This window comes from Petromyzon marinus, chromosome 9 (assembly GCF_048934315.1).
Source record: "Petromyzon marinus isolate PM22_M1 ecotype Great Lakes invasive population chromosome 9, UKy_Petmar_22M1.pri1.0, whole genome shotgun sequence".
Classification (NCBI taxonomy): domain Eukaryota; kingdom Metazoa; phylum Chordata; class Hyperoartia; order Petromyzontiformes; family Petromyzontidae; genus Petromyzon; species Petromyzon marinus.
In genome coordinates this window covers 10,212,735-10,234,954 of record NC_133675.1, presented here as the reverse complement: position 1 = coordinate 10,234,954, position 22,220 = coordinate 10,212,735, and the positions used below count along the sequence as shown (strand labels likewise).

Here is a 22,220-nt window from a genome sequence, read left to right as displayed (position 1 = left end):
GAAACGCATGTTTATGAATATGCAGGGGAAAACTGAAGGACCGGGAGAAAAATCCACACAACTACGGGGAGAACATGCAAACTCCAAATATACAGCAGGTGTCAGGGTCGGGATCGAACCCACGACCTCCTGTATACCTGGCGAGGTAGTTAACGTCTCGCCACCGTGGGGCCAATTAATCCGAGGTTGGCGTGAGATTGGTTCACGATGCTAGTGGTAGGTAGGGTTACGCCTTGATGGTGGATTAAGTTACGAATTAAGTTAAGTAAAATGTATTATTTGGTTCTTTCGGTAAAATCACGTAGATAGAAAAAAAATAATGATGAAAATAAAGTTAATAAAAATATCACGACGTTTCGATCGCAACACAAGCGGTCGTCATCACGAAAAGGAGTTAGCCTCTAAAGGCAAACTGTTTATAAAGGTTTGGGAATGGGCGTAGCCCAAGTGTATCAGCAGCACCAGGAGCATGGGCGGTGCAGCAATGTCAATGCAGCAACAATGTCAATGCAACAGCAATGTCAATGCAGCAACAATGTCAATGCAACAGCAATGTCAATGCAGCAACAATGTCAATGCAGCAACAATGGCAATGCAGCGGCAATGTCAATGCAACAGCAATGTCAATGCAGCAACAATGTCAATGCAACAGCAATGTCAATGCAGCAACAATGTCAATGCAACAGCAATGTCAATGCAGCAACAATGTCAATGCAGCAACAATGGCAATGCAGCGGCAATGTCAATGCAACAGCAATGTCAATGCAGCAACAATGTCAATGCAACAGCAATGTCAATGCAACAGCAATGTCAATGCAGCAACAATGGCAATGCAGCGGCAATGCCAATGCAGCAAATGGCCTCCAATAAATCCCTGCACCCCGCTCCACACACCACACTGCTGACGGTGGAGGTTGATTGACAAGAAAACACAAGTCAAGTCATGACCCATAGTGGTTGATGACATCTTTCCAATGATTGTTGAGTCTATAACCTTCCTCTCGGTTTAAATGATCTCTGTGTCTGTATATATGGATGACTTCATGAACGAATCTTTGTTGATAGCCAGTAGGCTTGCAAAGTACCATCGTCTTCGAGAAATCAATTTCGTGTGAGCCAGCCGCATTAAAATAATGATCAGCCACGGCAGAAGTATTGGTCCGACCGTGTTTAAAATCTGCCTTATGTTCACGAACACGGTCCGAGACATGTCGCTTAGTTTCCCCAATATAACTGCTGCCGCAGATACAGCTTAGTTTGTAGACGCCAGGATATTGCATGTCAGGAATCTTGTCCTTGACAGATGGGATCAGATCACAAATTTTATGTACTGTGTTAAATCGGGCCTGGATCTTGTGTTTATTTATGATTTTGGAAATATTTTGGTTACCCCTGATATGTATTGCAGGGTGATGGTTTTGATTGGATCCTCAGATGCCTCCTTCCTCACGGTTGGGGTGATGGCTTTGCGGATTGTGTAGTCAGAATATCCATTCGCCTTGAGAGCTTGGTGTATGTATTTGAGTTCACTGGTTAGGTGTTCATGGTCGGAGATACATTGAGCTATATGGTGTAGCGTTTTTATGAAGGCATTCTTCTGGGATGGATGGTGGTGGGAATCAGGTTTTAGGTAGGCGTCAGTATGGATAACTTTCCTGTAGACAGAATGGCTCATTGAGCCATCTGGTCTCTTTTTGATTAGGACCTTTATAAACAGTTTGCCTTTAGAGGCTAACTCATTTTCCTGATGACGACGCTTGTGTTGCGATCGAAACGTCGTGATATTTTTATTAACTTTATTATTATTTTTTTATATCTACGTGACTTTTACCGAAAGAACCAAAGAATATTAATTCCTGCAGTCACGAAAGTTTAAAGTCAAAATTTCAGGAATATGTTCATTGTGATATACTGTAATCACAATGATCAAACATTTGTTATTTGTCAATGTAGTTAAATGAAGGCAAGATGAGTCATGTAAAAACAAATCTTCCTATAAATGTGGGTTATTGGGTTTTGTCAAACCGCCTGCACTTCACTGAATGGGTTCCCGCGTGGTTGAATGAATGGGTGCTCAAGATCCTACAGCTGACAGTAAAATATTAAGGTGGGGTCCCTCAGGGTCACTAACGTCTTAAGACAAATTTACAAAACCATTGTGCTTACAATTTATTTAAACAATTTGTTACGTCTCAATTTCATTTTTCGATTTAAAGCTTTCGTGACTGCAGGGATTCATCTTCTTGGTTCGTTCGGTAAAGTCACGTAGAAAAGAAATAATAAGATAATTAAAATAAAACATAATAAAATAAAATTCTCACGACGTTTCGGTCACAATTTTAGTTTTTTTTTATCAGTTTACTATATGGTATTCATTATATAGTGTAGTGTATACCCAGTTACTTTATGTTAATAGCTCAGCTTATTGGAGATATATTGAGTACATTGACTATATTGATGTAGTTTATATTTAGTTCTTTCACATCGGTTTATTGTATGATAGTTGGGTAGTTGCAGTTATTTAGCGTCAATATACTAAATGTCTCTGTTGATATGTAAACGCTGACTTTAACATAGCTACTTCCGTGACCAGTTACATGCTAATCCCTCGCACTAACATCATGCTAATCTCCCAGTTACATGCTAATTTCTGACTTTAACATCCTAATAATCTATCACATTAACACAGCTAATTCAATGCTAAATTCTTCTGTTGACATGTAAACTCCTTTGTCAAGGCGCTCTGCTCCTCCGACACAGCTTAAAAGACGCTGCCAAGCTTAGCAGTGTTCATTGGAGCGCTGTCTTTCCGACAGTTCTGTTTATTCACCTGAGGAAGGCTACTTGTGTTGTGGCCGAAACGTCGTGATAATTTTATTTTATTACGTTTTATTTGCATTATTTTGTCTCAATTTTACTTTATAGGACTTTCCTACGCTGAAATACACGTTTAATTTATTAAATAAACAAAAACTGTTGACCCATGTATTGCATAAAGTGTCCTATCGGTGGGACACGTCTCCGGCGAAGGTCATCGCGGCCGTCGTGACCCCCCCTCGGGGACCCCCACGACCTTCACGTGGGCGCCCACCCACACTGCGGCCCTTGCGGCCGGTGAAGCCCACCTTTTAAAATCGTACAACTAAAGCGCAACCTGCGCTCTCCTTATTGGCCAACGTCTCGTTCACGTGACTCCCCCCCCACCACCCGGGCCCGCCCGTCGCCATTGAATAGCCGTGGCTCGAGGCGACACCCCTATGCGGTGTACGATTTGTAACGGGAGGCGGGAGTCGGACCGAGCCTCTCTCTGCTCGACATGGCGCAGCGCGTGCCCGGCTTTGCCACCGCTGCTGCTGCCGCCGCCGCCACCACCGCCACGTGCCGCTGACCTCCTCGGCCCTCGCTGCCTCTTCGTCGCTCCCTCCTGCGTACCCCGGCAACCTCCGGCAACAGGGCGGGGTACCCCATGATGGCGGCAGAAGCTGTGGTGGCTGCGGCCACTGTGATGGCTAATGGGGGAGGCCTGCACCACGGGGCCACGCTGCTGGCTTCTTCGTCGCCGCCTCCTCCGGCGGGGGCCTCGCTGATGAGCTCTCCTCCGGCGGGGGTCTCCGTGTCGGGGTCTTCTCTCGCGGGCTCCTCGCTCATGGGCTCGGCTCTGTCGGGGTCACTTCTGTCGGGACACGCTTTCCCTGGGTCGCCTCTCGCCGGGCGCCCTTTGTCCGGCTCCGCTTTCACGCCGCCCACGAACTATGTGCCCACCTCATCAGGAGCTTCTCTGCCGGGCCTCTCCAAATGTGCAGCCGCTCCGTCCGGGTCCTCGGTGCCTGGGCTTCCACTCGCGCATCCCGCAACCTCCTCCCGCCAGCCCATCAGCCCCACGTCCGCCGGCATCGCCCCTGCAGCGCCGCCCTCGTCACTGCGCGGGCCGCCTCGTCCACCGGCGCCCGGCTTCTCGGTCCCGCGACACGGCAAGCAGGCCGCGGCGAGCAACGGGTGGGTGAGCCCGCCAGGACCTGCTCCTCCTCATCATCATCATCCTCCTCCTGCTGCTTCTGCTGCAGCTGCCGCCGATGCCAACGCGAACCCGGTAGGTGAACCATTTCGGCCACCGCCCAATGCCAAAAAAAAATCAAATCCCGGTCGGCCATGAAATTAATGAGAAGATGTGGCCTTTTTAAGTGCTTAATAGATGCATATCGTTAGCCTATGTCGGGGGCTGGCAATTCCCGTGGTTAGCGTAATGTGCTACGAACCCTGTAACCGGAGTTCTATTTCCGACCACGGCCTTCATTCACCAACCCAGCACTCGCCGGCGTGGCCAAGAAGAGTAAAACGTGCTCCTCATTCACACGGCGCGGTGAGGCCCTCATCCAGCAGTGGATTGAAAAAGAGACGTCCACTTATGATCCTTCACGGTCCGTCTATGTCAATGCGCACGTGATACTGATAGCGTCCGACTGTAATCCTAACCATTGCAGGACTATATTATTGGCCTCGCTGGCCCAATTTGTCTTGTTGTAACTGATCATTGATCATCCGGAACAATTGCAGTGATTTAACAATACAATTTTGGAGTTGAGAGAACGTGCAAATGCTGATCGAAATGGGAATTGGCGCTGTCGCAGCTAAATCAACTTTTGTCAACATTTGACGTCATCAGCGACTTGGTCAATCATTTTCAGAATGAACAGGAATTCAATTTCCAACCTATAACGGAGTGCAAGGCAAGCGATTCATTTAGCTCGCTGGTGGTTTTAGGAAGCCCTGTGGTGAGGAAGTTTGTACGAGGCCGTGATGTGGACTGTTCCTAACGAGAGTAGGATAAGGGGCGGGGGGGGGGGGAGACGTTGGCACCAAGTATGTGGCAGACGTGGAGAGCAAGTGACAGAGTGGCTCAATTCCTGGTGAAGGCTAACATCCGTGGCGAGTGTTGTCTGAACTGCTCCTGGGGTTTACCCTCCCGTTCGCCAAACCCCCCACAAAGCGGCAGGGTGATGTATGGTCAACGAGCCCCCATTGAATTTTGATTTAAAGCTTTCGTGACTGCAGGGATTCATATTCTTGGTTCTTTCGGTAAGGTCACGTAGAAGGGAAACAATAAAATAATATTGTTTTATATTTGTATTATTTACCGAAAGAACCAAGAATATGAGCTCCCATTGATCAACACTGCCTGAGGAGGACTTAATTCACACAGCAATGGGTTGACAGAGGGCTGTAAAATAAGTTATTTTAAATATGACATTGAAGACGTGCCATGTGTTTGTTGGACTTCGTTCGCATCGTACGTCGCTAACTGCGCTAATCAGTGGTGGGGCTCTAAAAAAAAGACTTTATGGAAATTATGTTTAATTTATATATTTTGCTGGAATTGTTGCAGGTGACCAGCCAACTGTCTTTCTTCAAGAAGTCTCCCTATCAAATCGAGACCTTCCTGGGCAGCGTGAGGCCATTTCTTGGAAGGAGCTGTGGTATCTGCACTCCCAGAAGCAGGGTAACCTCACCCACATGGGATATTTCATTCAGAACACTTCTCTATTCCACTTGGATTTACACCTCTGTCTCGGACAAAAGGATAATGCACTTCTTTTAAGCGACACTGCATGCATGATTTATACATTCAGAAGTACGCACATGGTTTCATAATACTGGCAAGGCTTCCCCTTCCATATATATAAATGAAGATTGCACATGTACACACGGCACATTTCAAGCACCGTGTGTTTGTTAGTATGCTGACAAGGAGCGGTGGTACTTCAGGTGAGCACACTGCAGTATGACCCTGACGACTTGAGTTTGATTCCTCCCTCCTCACCCGCACCGACCAGCGTGCCGTAGTTGTCAAACAGACGCCATGAACAACACGGCATGGGGAAGGAGGCCGGGGGGGGGGAGGCCTTTACCCAGCAATACATCGAGAAAAAGGCTGTAAAATATTCTTCATTATTACGTGGAAGGGCACTCGGACTGTGTAAAGAGGGTGTGCATCTTTTAGCGATTGTTAGATTGAGAACTATTAAGGGTGTGGTATTTCATTAAATCTGACTCACAGTTTGTATTTCCGAATATGGGGCATACACGTGCTGGCTTCCATGCACGTATTCTTAAGGGAACCACATGTGTGCACCTGGTGAATGAGTCAAGAATAGGCAGGTGCGCCTACAGAACCGCCTCAAATGGATCATCATCTCCGACTGATGATGCCGTTAGTCCATGGTGGTCCTGCTCAGATTCTGTTTGGCGTAGCACCATTGCATGAATTGCTACAATCCCACGCGTGCTCAAAATCCTTTTTTTACAACAGTAACAAAAGGCTTTTAGTTCGCCCCCTACATAGATTAATCTTGGCTCGTTCTCTGGAAAGTTTTATCAGCTTACTGCTGGTGAATGTGCAATTCATTAATGTGAATGCTCTAGTGAAAGTTCCTTCGTGCGCAATTTGTGTGGAGCGGTGGTTGGATGGTTAATGCACTACGCTTTGAACCCAGCCAGCTACCCGAGTTCGATTCCCGGCCCCGGCTAACATCGGTGGCGAGTGGTTTGAACTGGTCCTGGGTCATTCTCCCCTCTCCTCCGGTTCTCTAAGAACATACTAAGCAGAGTGGCGTAATATGCTCGGGCATATTACGCCACTCGGAATATTTATTTATCAGAATCTTTATTTAGACTGGAGGAATCCGATGAGCTATGAAGCTCTTTTCCACAGATGTCCAGATTGACTTGGCGTAAAGAGGCCTTCATTCAGCAGTGGTTTCATAAAGGTCTGAATGTTACTTGCCGAGCGTAATGGTACCTTATACCATGCACTATGTATATACACTTCCAAGCATATAACTATTAATTCCTGGATTAAACTTTATTACTATGCTGACAATACAAGCATCAAATATGTGTAAAAATATCACGCTTCATAATTTGTCAGTTGCGTGCAAATTATTAGACTAACGTTACGTTTAGACTAATAGAACGAGTAAAAGTGTACAAACAAGACGTAGCAAACGATACATAAACTCTATACTTCCATTTACGTGTGGCCCCGAATTATGACAGTTGAATCGATTAGCCCTGGAGCGGGGGGGGGGTAGTCAATGGTACATTCAAGGACTGCCTATAGCACCTGAGGTTCCTCTTCAGTTGCTCGCAGCTGAGTTTGGTGTGGAGTTTGAAACTAATCCGTAGATTTGGCGTCTTGCTGCAGTGTATAAATAGCTTTGATTTCCATCACTTTTAATCTTTGAAGTACATGGGCTTAATAGCTGTGATACAGTTTCCCAGATGCTACCTTTCAATGTAATAATAACCTAGCCGCATGTCACAAGACTGCTGTTAAGTACAGTAGGGCAAGTCCTCGCTTAACTTGTTTTCGCATAACGCATTTTCTCTGTAATGACACGGGTTCTTCTTCTCGAACACTTTTCGCGGAACGCGCGTCATTATAATGCAGAACGCGCACCGTTATAACGTATTTTCCGAGCGTTCGGCGATGGGCTAATTTCTTGAGCTGCGCGACTCAGTGGTATGATACGGTACACGAAATGATACCGTACGCAGCATACCGTCATCTCAGTTCTGTCCCACTGTAAGATGACTGCAGGCTGATTTTATAGTACAAATATGATTCAGTAAAAGTGATTCCCCAGTTTAATGCATCACTTTTCACGAAAGCATTTACCATGTGAAATGAGGAATGTGTGTATATAGTTTTATGCATTGTGGTAATTTTTTTAAATATAATAATTTACATCCTTTTGTCAAACCATTGCTGGATGAAGGCCTACCACATTCAGTCATGAGAGTTGTTTGACCATACTTCACCAGCGCAGGTTGGTGAAGGGGGTTCGAAAGATATAACTCGCCACTGAGCTTAACTCGGCTCGCAGGGTTCATTCATGCAGTACGCTTGCTACTGCGCCACTGCTTGTCCTGTGCATTGCAATACAGTTGCAGAAAACATACTTCTAGATTATTTAACACGGCTATTGATTAAAGGCAGAAGGTGGATATTTGTGCTGCTGTCGACAAACCCCCCCCCAACTTGTTACGATTTATATTTAATGCTTATTGAATTGTAAATATGTTCAATGGTGCAGAGAGTTGAATTTTGTTCTCGGGCTCATACATTTTTCAAAAGCGCTGCGTTGCTTTCAAGTCAATGTAACGTGGGCAGCGGGAGCTTTGGCGATAGCAATTTACCATCAGATGGTCTTGCACTGCCAAGTCGAAGGAACAAGTCGTAGAGGCAAGAGGTGGATCGTCGGCGTATTGAAGGGACTTCAAAGATAAATAATATCGCTGTACAGGAAGCGATCGCCATGACTGGAGAAACGACGGAGTTGTAGACGTTTGTCCAGCCTCATCGTTCGTTGCCATCTGACGACCGACGAAAGAGTAGGGAGAGACGCGAGTGGTAGATAATCTTTGTTGAGTCTGACTGCCAGGTGTTGGCCGCTTCGACCACGGGGTTAACAGGAGATGGAAATACTGTTATAGATTCTTTAATCTATCTGCGCGGAGCTTTGAGTGTCACCCCCTCTCATGTGTGGTTAGTCCAGTTTCCAGCCACATGTCAAACACTCACTTAGGGAATTGCCCAAATATCCCATTGCAAGAGTCGTGAGACAGGGTGAGGTTTTCCAGGATGAAGGCCATTATTATTTTTATTCAAGTATGTCATAACAGAAGTAAGGCGACAAGTTTTCAAATAAGCTTCTGGCACTTAGCTAATCAGCTTTTGGCCTGGAATTTTATACTTGTGCTATTGTACCTTCATGAACATTAATCTACTGGGTCTTAACATTCTTCTGTGAATTATGTTAAGGGCTTGCAATGTAGTTCGAGCCTTTTATTTTATTAATAAATGTGACATTCTATTGTGCAAGTTTGTAAGTGGTAAAGCTCCCATCTAGTAAGTATGCATGTGACAGGAATGGCTCAATGTAGATAATTTCTTATGGGATTGCTAATTATGCACACGCGTGTATAGGCTTTTTTAATCCCCTACGTTCAATGTAAAACTCATTTTGTCAATGGGCTGGACAAGGGCCCCTCTATACAGTGCAAATTGTATGGGTTATTTGACCATACCTTGTCGGCTGATCATCGTGGGTTGGTGAATCTGCACAATGGGCGTTGCGGGCTGGTGAAGGTGGAGAGCATACATGTCGGAACATTATACAACACAACATTGGTTATCGCTGTATGCACATAAAGCATGTAGTAATTCACCCCACCAAAGGCGATGATTAGTTGTCATGAATCAGGGTCAGTAATCAATTATTTGTTTCGTTTGCAGTGTCTTGTGTTTACTGTCCATTGCATTTGTATAATCTCTCATGTTATGCCTCACGTGTTTATCCTAAACGTTAAACAAGCATAGTCCCTTTGTCAAGCGACTGCTGGATGAAGTCCTCCCCATGCCATGTGGGTCATGAGCGATATGTGCCCCACCCATCATAAGCTCCTCCTGATTATATCTACATAGGAATTAGAATATTTGATTACAATCCTAAATTAGACTGGAGGAATCTGATGAGCTATGATGCTTCCTTTTACTAAATCCAGTAGGAGCAGGTCAGCTGTTTACAACAACAAACAATATACTTCTCGAGGCATTCTATTCTGGCCTTTTTGTAATGCGTATAAATTCCGAATTGATTTGTAGGTGCATGATCTGATGAATGTCTCTTGAATGTAAGAATTATTATTGAATCGTGAAATTTCCCGTGAAAAATAGCAGCAAGGTAATTTTTTTGTACGACTGTCTTTCTCAGTAATTCACCAGGTTGCGTTGTAACCTTGTATTTGATCTGCATAGGATCCACTCGGGATGAAGCTGTTGAAAGGCACTACTGTATTAGTGTTTGGATGATGACGATGATTGTGGTGAAATATGTACATTCTCCCATCAACGCCAATGTCCAAATTTACCCGGAAGGCACTCGATCTCTACAGATCCTGGGAGCTAAGCAGGATGGAGCCTGGTTAATGCTTGATTTGGTGTCCACAAAATGCACAAAACGGGTTGTCATAGGGCAGCAGGTGCTACGTCGTGAGCAGTGGAGTGTAGCGCAGAAAAAATCACTGCTGTACTTTACTCCTTGGTCTATCCCCACCATGACCGGCACGTGCCGAATTATGGTCAGATGAAGACCCCCCCCCACGCAATGCGGGTTTGTGGGGAGGCCCTTGTCCAGCAGTGGATTGACAAAAGGGCAGGATTTTGTACTGACAGTCTGCGTGCGTCTGGTTTTATTTGTTCGTTTTAGGAGATGTATTTCACGTCTTCCATCCCAGCGTTGGGTTTAAGAAACGTCATCTTTGTGAATGAGACTCACACCAGGTAAACAAAGCACACACTCCTCATCCCTTGCGAATGAGTCTCTAATGCCTCGCGGAGGAATGCGGCGACCCTAGCTGGGCCAGTGATGACAAACTCTTTCAACCACAGGAATGTACTTTAAAGAAAAAAACATTAAATTACTTTTTTTAATCGAGTGTGGTGTTTGTGCTCAGGACAGACTTGCCATCTCTTTATAAGTAACCGATTACTGAATTCAGATTATATTTTTACATTCCATATTCATCTGAAAACGATGGTCAGAAATCTATTTTATATGATTATTCAGTGTACAATGTGATTTATTGAGTTTCATCTAAAAAGGCTTTTAAAGAAAGAAAATGACGCTTTGCAAATTAGTTTGAAAGCGTTCATCCATTATTTCTTTATATTTGTCCATGTACAGTGGGGTTTCGCAGATGACTGGGTTAATGAGATAACACTCAGAAAAATGGTTCAATATGAACTGTAGTCTCTCCCTCAGCTCTCTCGCGGCTAGCAGACTTCGACTTTGGCATTCAATTCTTGAGCATATCGCCATACTCAAGAATAGAATAGAATACCAACTAAACATTAGTATAAAGTTGCGTTGCTATTCGAGAGAAAACTGGCGAAATTGATGAAGGGTTTGCGATCAAAAAGCCCAGCGAGTAATTTATTCGCCCAGCGCCAAGGCCCACGACAATCTGACTGTCGTATCATATCTCGACATCCCGTTGCGAACTCCTTGCAACTTCTTGCCGTTCTTGCTAATTGAACACTTTCGGGCACAAACATGTGTGCGAGAAAGCATCATGGAAGTCACTCGCGGGCAATGCATGTCTGGTTCTTCCCTCGTTTCTTTACAGGCACCGAGGGTGGCTTGCCAGGCGCCTGAGCTATTTGCTGTTTGTCACCGAGAGGGATGCTCATAAGGAGCGAGCCCCGAAGAACGTCACGGACCTCGTCTTGAACCACACAAGGTGCTCTGGGGGAAACCTGCATGCCCAGTGCCGGACTGTGTGGGCGGCAGCCTCAAGTAGATCGTCGGGAGATGTCTCTGGGAGGCTGTCGTGATGCTAGCCGCGCCTCTCCAATGTGGCCAAATAAAGGGCAATGCTAATTGCAGAAAAAAAACGAAGATAGCCTAAAATATTCAAAGTCAGAAACGTATTTGTGCGTATATTTGCAGGTTGGGGTAAGCGACCCTACACTGATTAAATGTAACGAGCAAATGGTAGTGCATGCCTGTAATTCAGAATTGATAACCGATTACATCAACGAGTATCAATCATTGACCCATGTTTGATGGCTTCTCTTGACATTGGCGTAGATCCCATGGATCTGTAAGGTTAGAAGTTGACAGGTCATGTGAATTTGTCAAGTTCCCGAACCGGTGGAGCTGTGAGATGGCTGTTCCGACGGTGAATTTCTGAACCTGCCTGTGCGGCCCCTTGGAGTGTTTTCCCCTTGTCTGCATGATGGATTTTTCCCGGGTGCTCCACTTTCCTTCCGCATGCAAAACTCTGGTTAATAATGGAATTGGCCAATCATCCCAATGCCCACACCCTATGCAATCAGTATCCCGCATTCCAAGCATGCATCTTTGCATGCTTCTTTGCTCACTTTTCAGATTTTTATTCTTTTCTCCTGTCAATGTCTACGTTTCTGATTAAATGTATATAATTAATAATTTGCTGTTATTTTCAGTTGTAGGGACGACCGCCGCCGCCGCCACCGTCTGAGTTGCCTCTGTCTCACGTGCGAATGTTTCCTCTTTTGAAATTCATGGCCCCAGGGTGCGGCAAGCGATCAGCGAGACGTCGGCATGCTCGGATCCCAAGGCAGAGGCGCAGCAGCGCAAGAAGGCACAGGGTGTCCTGAAGCGCATGACTGCCACCGTGTCCCCCGTCATCCTGAGGTGCGTGCGAGTGAGCAGCGCTGAGATCGGAACAGAGAGCTCGATGGGATCCGGATGACCTATACACTTAGAACTAACCCTAAACCTAATCCTAAGTTGAACCTTAAATCTGACCCTCAGCCTTTTTCGAAACTTAAATCTAACCCAAATCTTAAACCTACCCCATATACTAAACCCGAACCTAACCCTACACCTATTGCGAAGTTTAATCTTCATCCTAATTCTAAGGCTAGGCCTAACCCTCGGCGTAAACCTAACACTAGCCGAAGGTCTAAATTCAAAACCTAGCCCTAACCCCCATCACCTTGAGGTGCATTCACTGCCGAGATTGGAATGAGGCAAGCGATGAGAAGCCGAGGCACCTACAGGCACTCTGGGCTATGACCCATGCCTCCCCCTCTCCCTCCTGCTTTTATACAGTGACAGTTTCATGATTTTAAATGTAAATTTGAGACACTCTAACGATGCGGGGCAATTGCTAGCATGACGATGAAAAAGTGGTTTGTGGTATATCCAGTTTCTCCAAATTGTATTAAAACTTTTAGGATTTTTTTTATTTTCCAAGTTTTTTCAAATTGTGCTATGTTTGTCATGAAACAGCTACCAGTGCACGACCTTGTGTCAACGAACTGTCCCAGAAGATGATGTCACACAACTATCTCGGAATTTGTTTTAGTTGGCATTTATCCACACTAGGTGCAGACGTTTTAATGCCCTTCAAAGTTTGATTAATTATCACTGTTACACAATTTTTGTTCCTGGGTAGTAAGTGTTATTTTGTAATTGCTTATTCCTAAAAGTATAGAAAATGGCTATTATTCCCCACAAACTTTTTTTTTATGACCAGGACAGCGATATTTTGAAATTTACCTATTTTCAATGAGAAAACGGGCGAATTAGTGTCTTGTCGTTCGTATAAAGTCAGAAAAAAACAACATATGAATCAAAACTAACATGTATTTATACTAAAGTAATACAAAAATGACTACAAAAGATTTAGAAGTGAGTAGTTTTTCGAGATTTACGATTATACTGTAAATCACTTTCACGAATCAGCCCATCATGTTCACGTTATACTGTCCTTGGTAGCGGCGTTCAAAGTCCAGTATATCCTGGTGGAAGCGCTCGCCTTGTTCCTCCGAGTACGCTCCCATGTTCTCCTTGAATTTATCAAGATGAGCATTAAGGGTATGAACTTTGAGGGACAATCCTACAGCCCATTGTGCCATAGTTCTTCAGCAGAGTCTCAACCAGCTCCACATAGTTTTCGACCTTGTGATTGCCCAGGAAGCCACGAACCACTGTGACAAAGCTGTCCCAAGCCGCTTTCTCCTTCTAGTGAGCTTCTTGGGGAATTCATTGCACTTCGAGATCTTCTTTATCTGTGGTCCGACGAAGACACCGGCTTTGACCTTTGCCTCAGACAGCTTAGGGAAGAAGTCTTGAAGGTACTTGAAGGCTGCCGACTCCTTATCCTACAGCTGTGACAAATTGTTTCATGAGGCCCAATTTGATGTGCGGTGGTGGCATCAGCACCTTCCAGTGGGCTTAAGGCCCCTGTATTTATGCTACTATTTATATTACTGGAAAGTTCTAGAATGTTCTAGAAGTTACTCCAAGTTTACTCAGCACTCAATCTATCTGGAATGTTCTGGAAAATTGGTAAATTTCAAAATATCACTGTCCTGGTCACAAAAGCAAAGTTTCTGGTGAGTAATAGCCATTTTTTGTACTTTTGAGGCTTAAGCAAATAGGAAATAACACTTATTACCCAGAAACAAAAAATAGAACAAAAGAACAATTTGTTACACAGTGTTGTCATATGAAAATCAAACAACAAAAATTATCCAAAGGGCCGATGTCTGTTGTTGGGTTAACCCCTCGACTCTGAAAGCAGTGATTCACCACCCCTCCCACCAGCATGCATCTCTCCATACTACTTTGCACACTTTTCAGATTTTATTCCATTTTAATTCCAGAGCCCACATTTAATCTAGTGGTCTTTTTGTGCAGTCGCTGGTGACAGAGACCTTTGGCTAACTGCACTCAACTGAATCATGGGGGGGGGGGGCGGCTGTATTTGAACCCAGGATCACAGCATTGCCAGCTCAGTTTACTGATATCACATTGGCCCTCTGAGCCACCGAAGCACTGCCAGTTTCTAAAAAATATTTATTTACCCTTCTGTTTGTTGGAATGTCAATAGGGCAACTGTTTATGGCCTTGGTTAGTTTGAACTTCAGCCTCTCGATTCTTTGTTTAATTACAACCTTGGCATCCAGTTCATCATAAATCACAGCCCTTTTGACAAGCCACTGTTAGATGAACGTCTCTACACCCTGTCGGCCATGAAGGTTGTTTGACACTACTTCAGCTTGCTGTGAACAGCAGCATAGTTTGGTAAAAGGACAGGTCCAGAGGGAACTGATGTTCAGAGCAGCCGGGTATCGAACCCAGATCGCCAGTTTCATAGCTCGGTGCACGAACTGCTTCACCCCTACTCTACCCCACTACCCAACGTCAGAGTACAAACAGGCCATTGTCTGCGCATCAAGAAGAGTGTCCGCAATTACAAAGAACCCGTTAAACGAATCTGATAGTCTCAATGATCGTGGGCAGCCCCCGGGGTCTTTTATATTCCCTGATTCTGAACTAAGCAGATGGGTGAAGCTCTCCCGCGTGTGAACAACGTGCGCGTGCAGGCTCGCTGGCTGGGTGCTCCTCCGACTCTTCAACAGCTTCTTCCGCAGCGTGCTGGTGCACCGCGGCCAGCTGGAGATGGTGCGCCAGGCGGCTGCCGAGGTAACCGCTCGCTCGTTCTTTCGCCGCACTCGCTCGCTTGCCAATGCCTCCTTTTCACCCCTCTCAGTTTTGTATCCCGCGGCGCAGCGGGAGAGAGTAGCCTGGGGCAATGCCAACGTCTCTAACAAACACTTAATCCCCTGACGCCACAAAAGAACCTCCCAGTTTCATTTTACCCCACAAACAGTGGTCTACATTGAAATGCGTCGGAACGTTGCACGGTAGACGCGGACGTCTCCTCCGTGAATGGACAATTAAGAAATGGCCCGCAGAGCAACGCCGGTCACCAAATATCAAACCGTGGACCACCTCGTAATGCCACTGCCCACTTCGGTCGTTCGTTCGACAGCATTTCAGATATTCACCAGGCTGCTCCAGGCTCCCAAATTTGCCAAATACCAAAAACTAAAAATATCACGTTTTTATTTTACCAGGTATGGTCCACTGACCTGGCCACAAATGAGAGCCCGGTGAAGTGGCTTATGTGGATATTTATAGCAGCCAAAATATTACCTGCAAATTACCAAATTGGGTCTATACATATCAATAATCGCTCGCTACTCGCAAACGAATGCCTCATTTCACCCTTGTAAATGAGACTATCCTGGTCCATTGAGTTGTCACCTGGTTTAACAAAAATAAAGTTTAAACTTTTTTCCTGAATCCCTCCTGGTTCACTCTTCAACCTTCGCATGAACACACAAACGTGACTAACTGACTTCCCAGCGCGAGGTGCCAATGAGAGGAAGCCACCCTGGAGTTGTTATGACTGTTCCTGACTATATATGCACCTGAGAACGGTACGCTCCCAGAGACTGTACATGCCTGCTACGGTGGCTGGGAGTTCTTGTTGTGGCCGTATTACGGGCACGTCATGATGACTGGACGAAATGTGAAACTTTGATGGGTGTTTTTTTTTCCCCTCGGAAGATAAACAATCGCACAAGCTCCAGCACAAGATAGTGCTGGCTTTGTGTGTTCGTGTGCGTTTGTTGATTTAAGCTTGTTATTAAATAATAATGATGATTATGATCATCCATTCACTGCGGTCTCCGTCGCCATGCAGAGGTACAACGATCCATCTCGCAGCTGACCATGAGCTGAATTCACCATTATGGATGGAAATCATGTTCATCTCAGATTTTGCTGATGATGATCGTGTCTTAGTCATAACTATAAATGATATAAACAATTAATTCTCCAGGATAACTTCATGAATAAGGCTGCAAAGCGAGGCTTAGGCTAAATATAAGCCAAAGCAAAAGTCATGAAATAATTGATCCAGGAAAGCCTCGCTGACGATACAGATGCTGTTTCAGTATGGTCTCGCAACGGCATGCTGTGTGATTAGCTCTATTTGAAGGAATGTATTGCTTTGTACAGAAGGAAACTAAATTACCGAGCGAAAACTCACTACGCAAATGAGGAGATAATCCAGACGTTCCTGAACCCACCTTTTTAGGCACTGCTATTTTATTACCACATTGCATCCCCCATGCATGTGTGGTAGTTATCACAGTCCGTGATATCCACCAACTCTTGCCTCTATAGTGCTGAATCACAGTTGTGTGCACCCACAGTTATAAATTGGTGTGGCTCAATTGCCACTGAGAGAGGAGGCGTAAATAAAGTCGGTACCATTTTGTAGTAAATAAACAGTGTTGCCTTGTGCATAGACTGTCCCCCACCATAGTAATGTGGAATTTCCACCACTAGGCTTCAACAGAAGTGTTGGTCGATGTTCATTGTGCGCAGGAAACCACTTTTGTAATCTTGGGAAACAAAACCAAAAATAAAGTAAAACCTCTCCAAGCTGGACTCATCGGGCGTTGCCGGAATGCAAAAGGAATGTTTAGGTTAAAACACTTAATCCGGAACACTTTTCACCAGATAATTAGAGACAAAAAAATATCAAAAACGACAGGTTTCAAGATGTTTTGCCCAAAATACAAAAAAACACTGGTGTCAAGAATAATTCGAAATAATAGGTTATTTGTCTCTTGTGTTTGTTAAACAGCGACGTGTGCCTTTGGTCTTCCTACCCGTGCACAAGTCTCACGTGGATTACCTACTCCTCACCTTCATCCTCTTCTGCCACGACCTGCAGGCGCCCTACATCGTGTCCGGAGACAACCTCAACCTGCCCATCGTCGGGTGGGTGGGGTGGGGTCGGTGGGGTGGGCGAGGTGAAAAATTGCTTTAAAGCTCATCGGATTCCTTCAGTATAAATAAATATTCTGGGTGGGGTGCAGGCGTACGACAATGTCACCAGAAGGGATGATGGCCAGTGGTCTAGATCAATAACGGGATGGCAGCCACAGGAGTGTACTCACCCTGAGGAATTTCACCACGGAGATGAAGCAATGACATGAACTCGTGTGTGGCAGCGAGATGGACTGTGGCGTCGAAGCACTGTGAGAGATGGCAAGGGGGTTAGGGCAGCCTTCGTCCAGCAATGGATCCAACTGTGGCTGATGATAATGATTGTGCTGCGCAAACTTCTGACATTAAAAACAAGACACGCTGGTTTCATTGGGGCTTCCATAAGAGGCTGTGATTGAGTTCCCAAATCAGATTGCACCACGTGCTCAATCACGTTGTGCGGCGGTCCTTCTGTCTCAGGCGTCTCATCCGAAACCTGGGCGGGTTTTTCATCAAGAGGAGGATGGATGAAGAGGCCGGCCGCAAAGACATCCTCTACCGTTCTCTCCTGCACACGGTAGGTCCTCTCTCCTGAAGGCCACAGGAATCAGTCTCACTGCAGAAAACCTTTGTGGCAGTACGGCAACGGATTCTTGAATACGTCGGTGTACAGCTTTGTGTTTTGTCCGACTTGTTTCAGTTTTTTACACCATTGGAACCTCCTTTGCCAGTAGCAGAATATGATTAAAAAAAATTACCCTTTTATCTGGCAACAAACTGACACCTTTTTACAAGGAGTCATGTTTGCATTGGCCACAATACCTGCGGTCGGAATGCAAACAAAAAACATAACTCACCATGTGAGACTAGGCTCTCAGGAAAGCTGTCTTGGGTGTGGACCAATCAATTTCAAGGACAGTGCATACATTATCAGAGTTATGTTTTTTTGTTTGCATTCCGACAGCAGGTATTGTGGTCAATGCAAACATGACTCCTTGTAAAAGAGATGTCAGTTTGTTGCCAGATAAAAGGGTAAAAAAATAAATTATTATTGTTTCAGTTTTGTTCGTTTTGTTGATTTGTTTATTTGTCTTTTTCCACAATTAAGACATGTTTCTCCAAATTGAAAAAAAAAAATTCCATGTACTCGCCCAGAACCACGGGAACCCTTCGTGTTAGAGAGCGGCCGCAGAAGCGGATCTCGCAGAACTATCTCTGACTCCTTCGTGCGATTTCTTGTACACACAATGAGGCGCCGCATTTCTGCCTTCCCTGATACGGTGAGTAGTGTGGCTCGTCACATGGCAGAGTAAACCTCAGAGGTGGAATTTACCTCCATTACGTTAAGAACCCATTCTAATGCGATGATGTAATTGTGTTCATGGTGTGTAATCATTGATGACAAGGCCGATATCATCTGTTCACAAAGCTTGAGAACCCGGTTCAATCACAGGCGACTGCATGGATTCAAACCCCAGGATCTCTACGCCGCTAGCTCAGTGCCCCGACTTCTGCGCCACCTTGACCACCTCTCGTTCATCACAGCTTGAAGCGGCAGCGACCGTGCGGCTAACGTAACCTCGCAACGTTACGCTGTTCCGCGCCCGTGTGCATTTGTCCGTCCGTTCACCCGTACGTTTCGGGTCATCGTTGCGATTATTTAGATTAATTGGCTACGAAAATTTCCGCGTGATAAGCCGATTCGTGCAGCTATCATTTGTGCCCAGGTCACTTCTAAAAAAGAAGCAAAATAGCTCCGTTGACTTCACCTAGTAATTCGTTTTATTTGTCTATTTTTGTTAGTGATTTGCTTACCTTTCCTATACTTTGCACTCCTACCGTGTTTGTACGAGTTGTTACATTCTTGCCCACACCGATTGGACGTCTGTGAAAAAAAAGACCTTCACGGTTCACCCGGATTCCTCCAGTCGCCTAAATGTATATTCCGATTCTGACGATTCTGACGCCGGTCGTGTCCCCAGTACGTGGAGGAGCTGGTGCGGCAGGGCCAGTGGCTGGAGGTGTTTGTGGAGGGCACGAGGTCGCGCAGTGGCCGGGCGGGCACGGCGCGCGCCGGGCTGCTCTCTGTGCTGGTGGACGCGGTGAACGAGGGCGCCGTGCCGGACGCGCTCGTCGTGCCCGTCGGCATCGCCTACGACCGCGCCCTTGAGGGCAACTTCAACCGCGAGCAGCTGGTACAAAAGACAAAGTTCCTACCCCCACCGTGTAGCCTTTAACGGACTCGGGGCAAGTGCCGTTAGCGAGCACCAAGGAAGGCCGGTGCGGCACACAAGGAGGGTGGGGGGCCAGCACCACGCCTGGCCGCCTTTGTCTCCCGACTGGCGACGTTTACGCACACCGTGCCACATACTCATTTGAGGCTGAGACGACTTAGGGGAGGCCCAGCATCGGTTCACGGTGTTGGCCGTGAGCGGGAATCGAACGCTCGCATCCGCGGTGCTGGATTGCAGACCACGTGCATAGCCACGGTTTTACACTCAGCTGCACAGAACCATAGCGTCACGGTGGTGTTTGACGTGTGTTTTGTTGTTGTTTACGTGCCCTCAGGGCCAGCCCAAGAAGAGCGAGAGTTTGCTGGGCATCTTGGGTGGAGCCCTGCGCATGCTGTGGAAGAACTACGGCTACGTGCGCGTGGACTTTGCGCAGCCCTACTCGCTCAAGGTGTGCGGCTCTTGCGGTAATCCAACAGTGGGCACCGCTGTTGGGGCGAGCGAGTCTCACGGTCCACGTCCCAGGATCACTATGCGACGTTTGGAATTGCGTGTGATTCCTTAACGGTACGTGTGCTGGTCATGCCACACTAAAAAAAAATGTGTTATAAGGTCATGGGTAACCAATGGACGCCCTCCGTAACACGTAATGGCATTTCAGTATATTTGTCGTTATCGTTACAATCATCGTGACGCGGCCCGGCGGTGAAGCGCGGTTGTCGCTTGTTGCAGAGGTTCAGCGTTGGAATCCATCGGCCGCCCGAATTAATACCGCGGGTGTATTAACCGTACAAATGCTAATCGCCGTATGCTTCACAGCGGACGTTCAAGATCCCTTGATGTCACCCGTAAGAGAGTTGGGACATTGTGTAACAGCGTCAAGGGTCCGAATTTTGCCCAAATTGGAAACTATTCCCGCAGATTTACTCCGTTTGAATCGCCACAGCATTTATCCCCTCCCAGCTGTGCATAATTTGGCAGGACCCTTCTGCATAAGAGTCATGCGACTCACTGTGGCTTTCACTGGGTAAACAAACAACGCAAATGTTTTTTACAGCTATAGCATCATTGATAATCGAATTGTAATTGTACCGCTGGATTGATGCATTGTTTTGTGTTGTCCTCTAGGAGTACATGCAGACGATGAACTCGATGGATATCGCTGCATCTCGGCCTCACAAGCTGCTGCCATCCATCCTCAACAACAGGTGCAGTTTATTTACCTAAGCTGTAGTCATGCAAGTATTGCTCACTGGCCAGGTTACCATGTGGCTCTCATACGAGGCACCACGTTGGACAGTCAACTCTGTTATCTGGGGTAGACCGGAGAAAACAAAAAAAACACTGATAATGTGAAACGTACGTAAATTAGACTTCATAACCATACTTCAGTTTTCAAGTTCTTTTAGGTTTAACCAGGTGTGAGATCTCAATACCAGGATAGAGTCAATTGCAAGAGTAACCTGGGGCACTTAGTCTGCCAACAGAGGGTGATAGTTGCTCTGTATAAACCCAAACAAGTAATTTGCGGGTACTCTTTGGCTTTTTTCGGTGAAGTCACGTAGGTAAAATAAAACGTCGTGATTTAATTTAGTTTTCTTTTATTTTAAATTTTATTTTACCTACGTGACTTTACCGAAAAAACCAAAGAGGTGAATCCTTGCAGTCACGAAAGCTTCAAATCTATAATTAATTTGCGGGTAGTTTTTGAACGTACATTGCAACCTCCGCTGTGTTTCGTTTTGCTCTCTCTCGTTGTTGGACGCAGTTCCTCTGGCGTGCGCGGTTCACCATTTTTAACGTCGCCTCCCCGGCGCCCCGATCCGGACGTCAACGCCGTGCACAGAGCGAACGTCGCCAACCTTGCGAGCCACGCCCTCTACAGTGAGTGGGATCCCGCACGCTTGCGAGGAACGCGCACGTACACGCGCGCAAATCCATGTTGTTAATACAACGCTTACCGCCGCACGAGAGCCTCCGTGACGCCGTAATGAGTCGTGCTGCGCATTTCATAAACTGTTTGTGAAAGCGGGGAGCCATCGCGACATTGCCGCTCAGGATAGTACGACAATGGATTCTGCTGGCCTGCCCTCTGCTGCGAAGGTAGGCCTGCAGCAGCAGCCTACAGCGCCTGTTTCTGTGTCCTGGTGGTCCTCTGTCAAAGCACTTATCCAGGCTCCCAAACTGGCGTATCTTCCGAGATGTGGCGGAGATCAAGGTGCATTCTGGGCCATGTGGTCACACGGGTTTAAAAGAAGTGTGAATCCCAAACAACACAAATATCTCGTCTTGTCGAAAGGCAACGCGTAAAGAGTTGATGCACGTGCCCAAGTCGTGACATCACACAGTCTGCCTGAATTGTAGACGGTGTGACTCGTAACAGCACTGTGAATCGAGTTATGTTGGTGTTCGTTGCAGGTTGAAGGCCCCCCTTCTCTCGTTTTACCCCCTGTTAAATCGTGTCTCGAGGTGCCTCTTCAAAAGCATGAAACAGATTTGGTTGCATGTGGGGTGCTCTATAAATTAAAAGCGTAATGGAATCGTATTGGCAAAGGGACTTTATTCTGGTTGCTCGCAAGTCCTCCGGCCATGGAATCACTTAGCGGTACTGTACTTGGGAGGAAAAAAATGGAATGTTGTTTTCTCCGGGAGGAAAAACATTGTGACGGCTCTAGTTTGGACCGTACTCTCAAAACAAGTACCCCGGCATAGCTCGCGCAAGTTTACCGAGCCTTATTAGCCAACAAACTGCTCCAGTTTTGTGTGTAAGCCCATCGTGATTGCCTTAAATCTGCTTACCAGCTTG

The 22,220-nt window shown here is 46.1% G+C and overlaps 1 protein-coding gene across 2 annotated transcripts in view; it reads left to right on the top strand.

The window, feature by feature from the left end:
• The first annotated feature begins 3,233 nt into the window (after positions 1 to 3,233).
• The window catches only part of GPAM (glycerol-3-phosphate acyltransferase, mitochondrial), a 34,438-nt gene continuing 15,451 nt past the window's right edge, over positions 3,234 to 22,220 (top strand). The window contains exons 1-12 of one of the 2 annotated variants that reach the window (XM_032950521.2): positions 3,234 to 4,090; positions 5,384 to 5,497; positions 10,269 to 10,342; positions 11,188 to 11,301; positions 12,117 to 12,239; positions 14,942 to 15,041; positions 17,059 to 17,195; positions 17,664 to 17,760; positions 19,166 to 19,378; positions 19,752 to 19,865; positions 20,543 to 20,622; positions 21,183 to 21,298. In XM_032950521.2, coding sequence (XP_032806412.2) covers positions 3,467 to 4,090; positions 5,384 to 5,497; positions 10,269 to 10,342; positions 11,188 to 11,301; positions 12,117 to 12,239; positions 14,942 to 15,041; positions 17,059 to 17,195; positions 17,664 to 17,760; positions 19,166 to 19,378; positions 19,752 to 19,865; positions 20,543 to 20,622; positions 21,183 to 21,298 — 1,906 coding nt within the window. In that variant the 5' untranslated portion in view covers positions 3,234 to 3,466. Of the gene's footprint in view, positions 4,091 to 4,815; positions 4,995 to 5,383; positions 5,498 to 10,268; positions 10,343 to 11,187; positions 11,302 to 12,116; positions 12,240 to 14,941; positions 15,042 to 17,058; positions 17,196 to 17,663; positions 17,761 to 19,165; positions 19,379 to 19,751; positions 19,866 to 20,542; positions 20,623 to 21,182; positions 21,299 to 22,220 lie in introns of those variants that run through there. The other variant, XM_076065895.1, reaches the window with a different exon arrangement.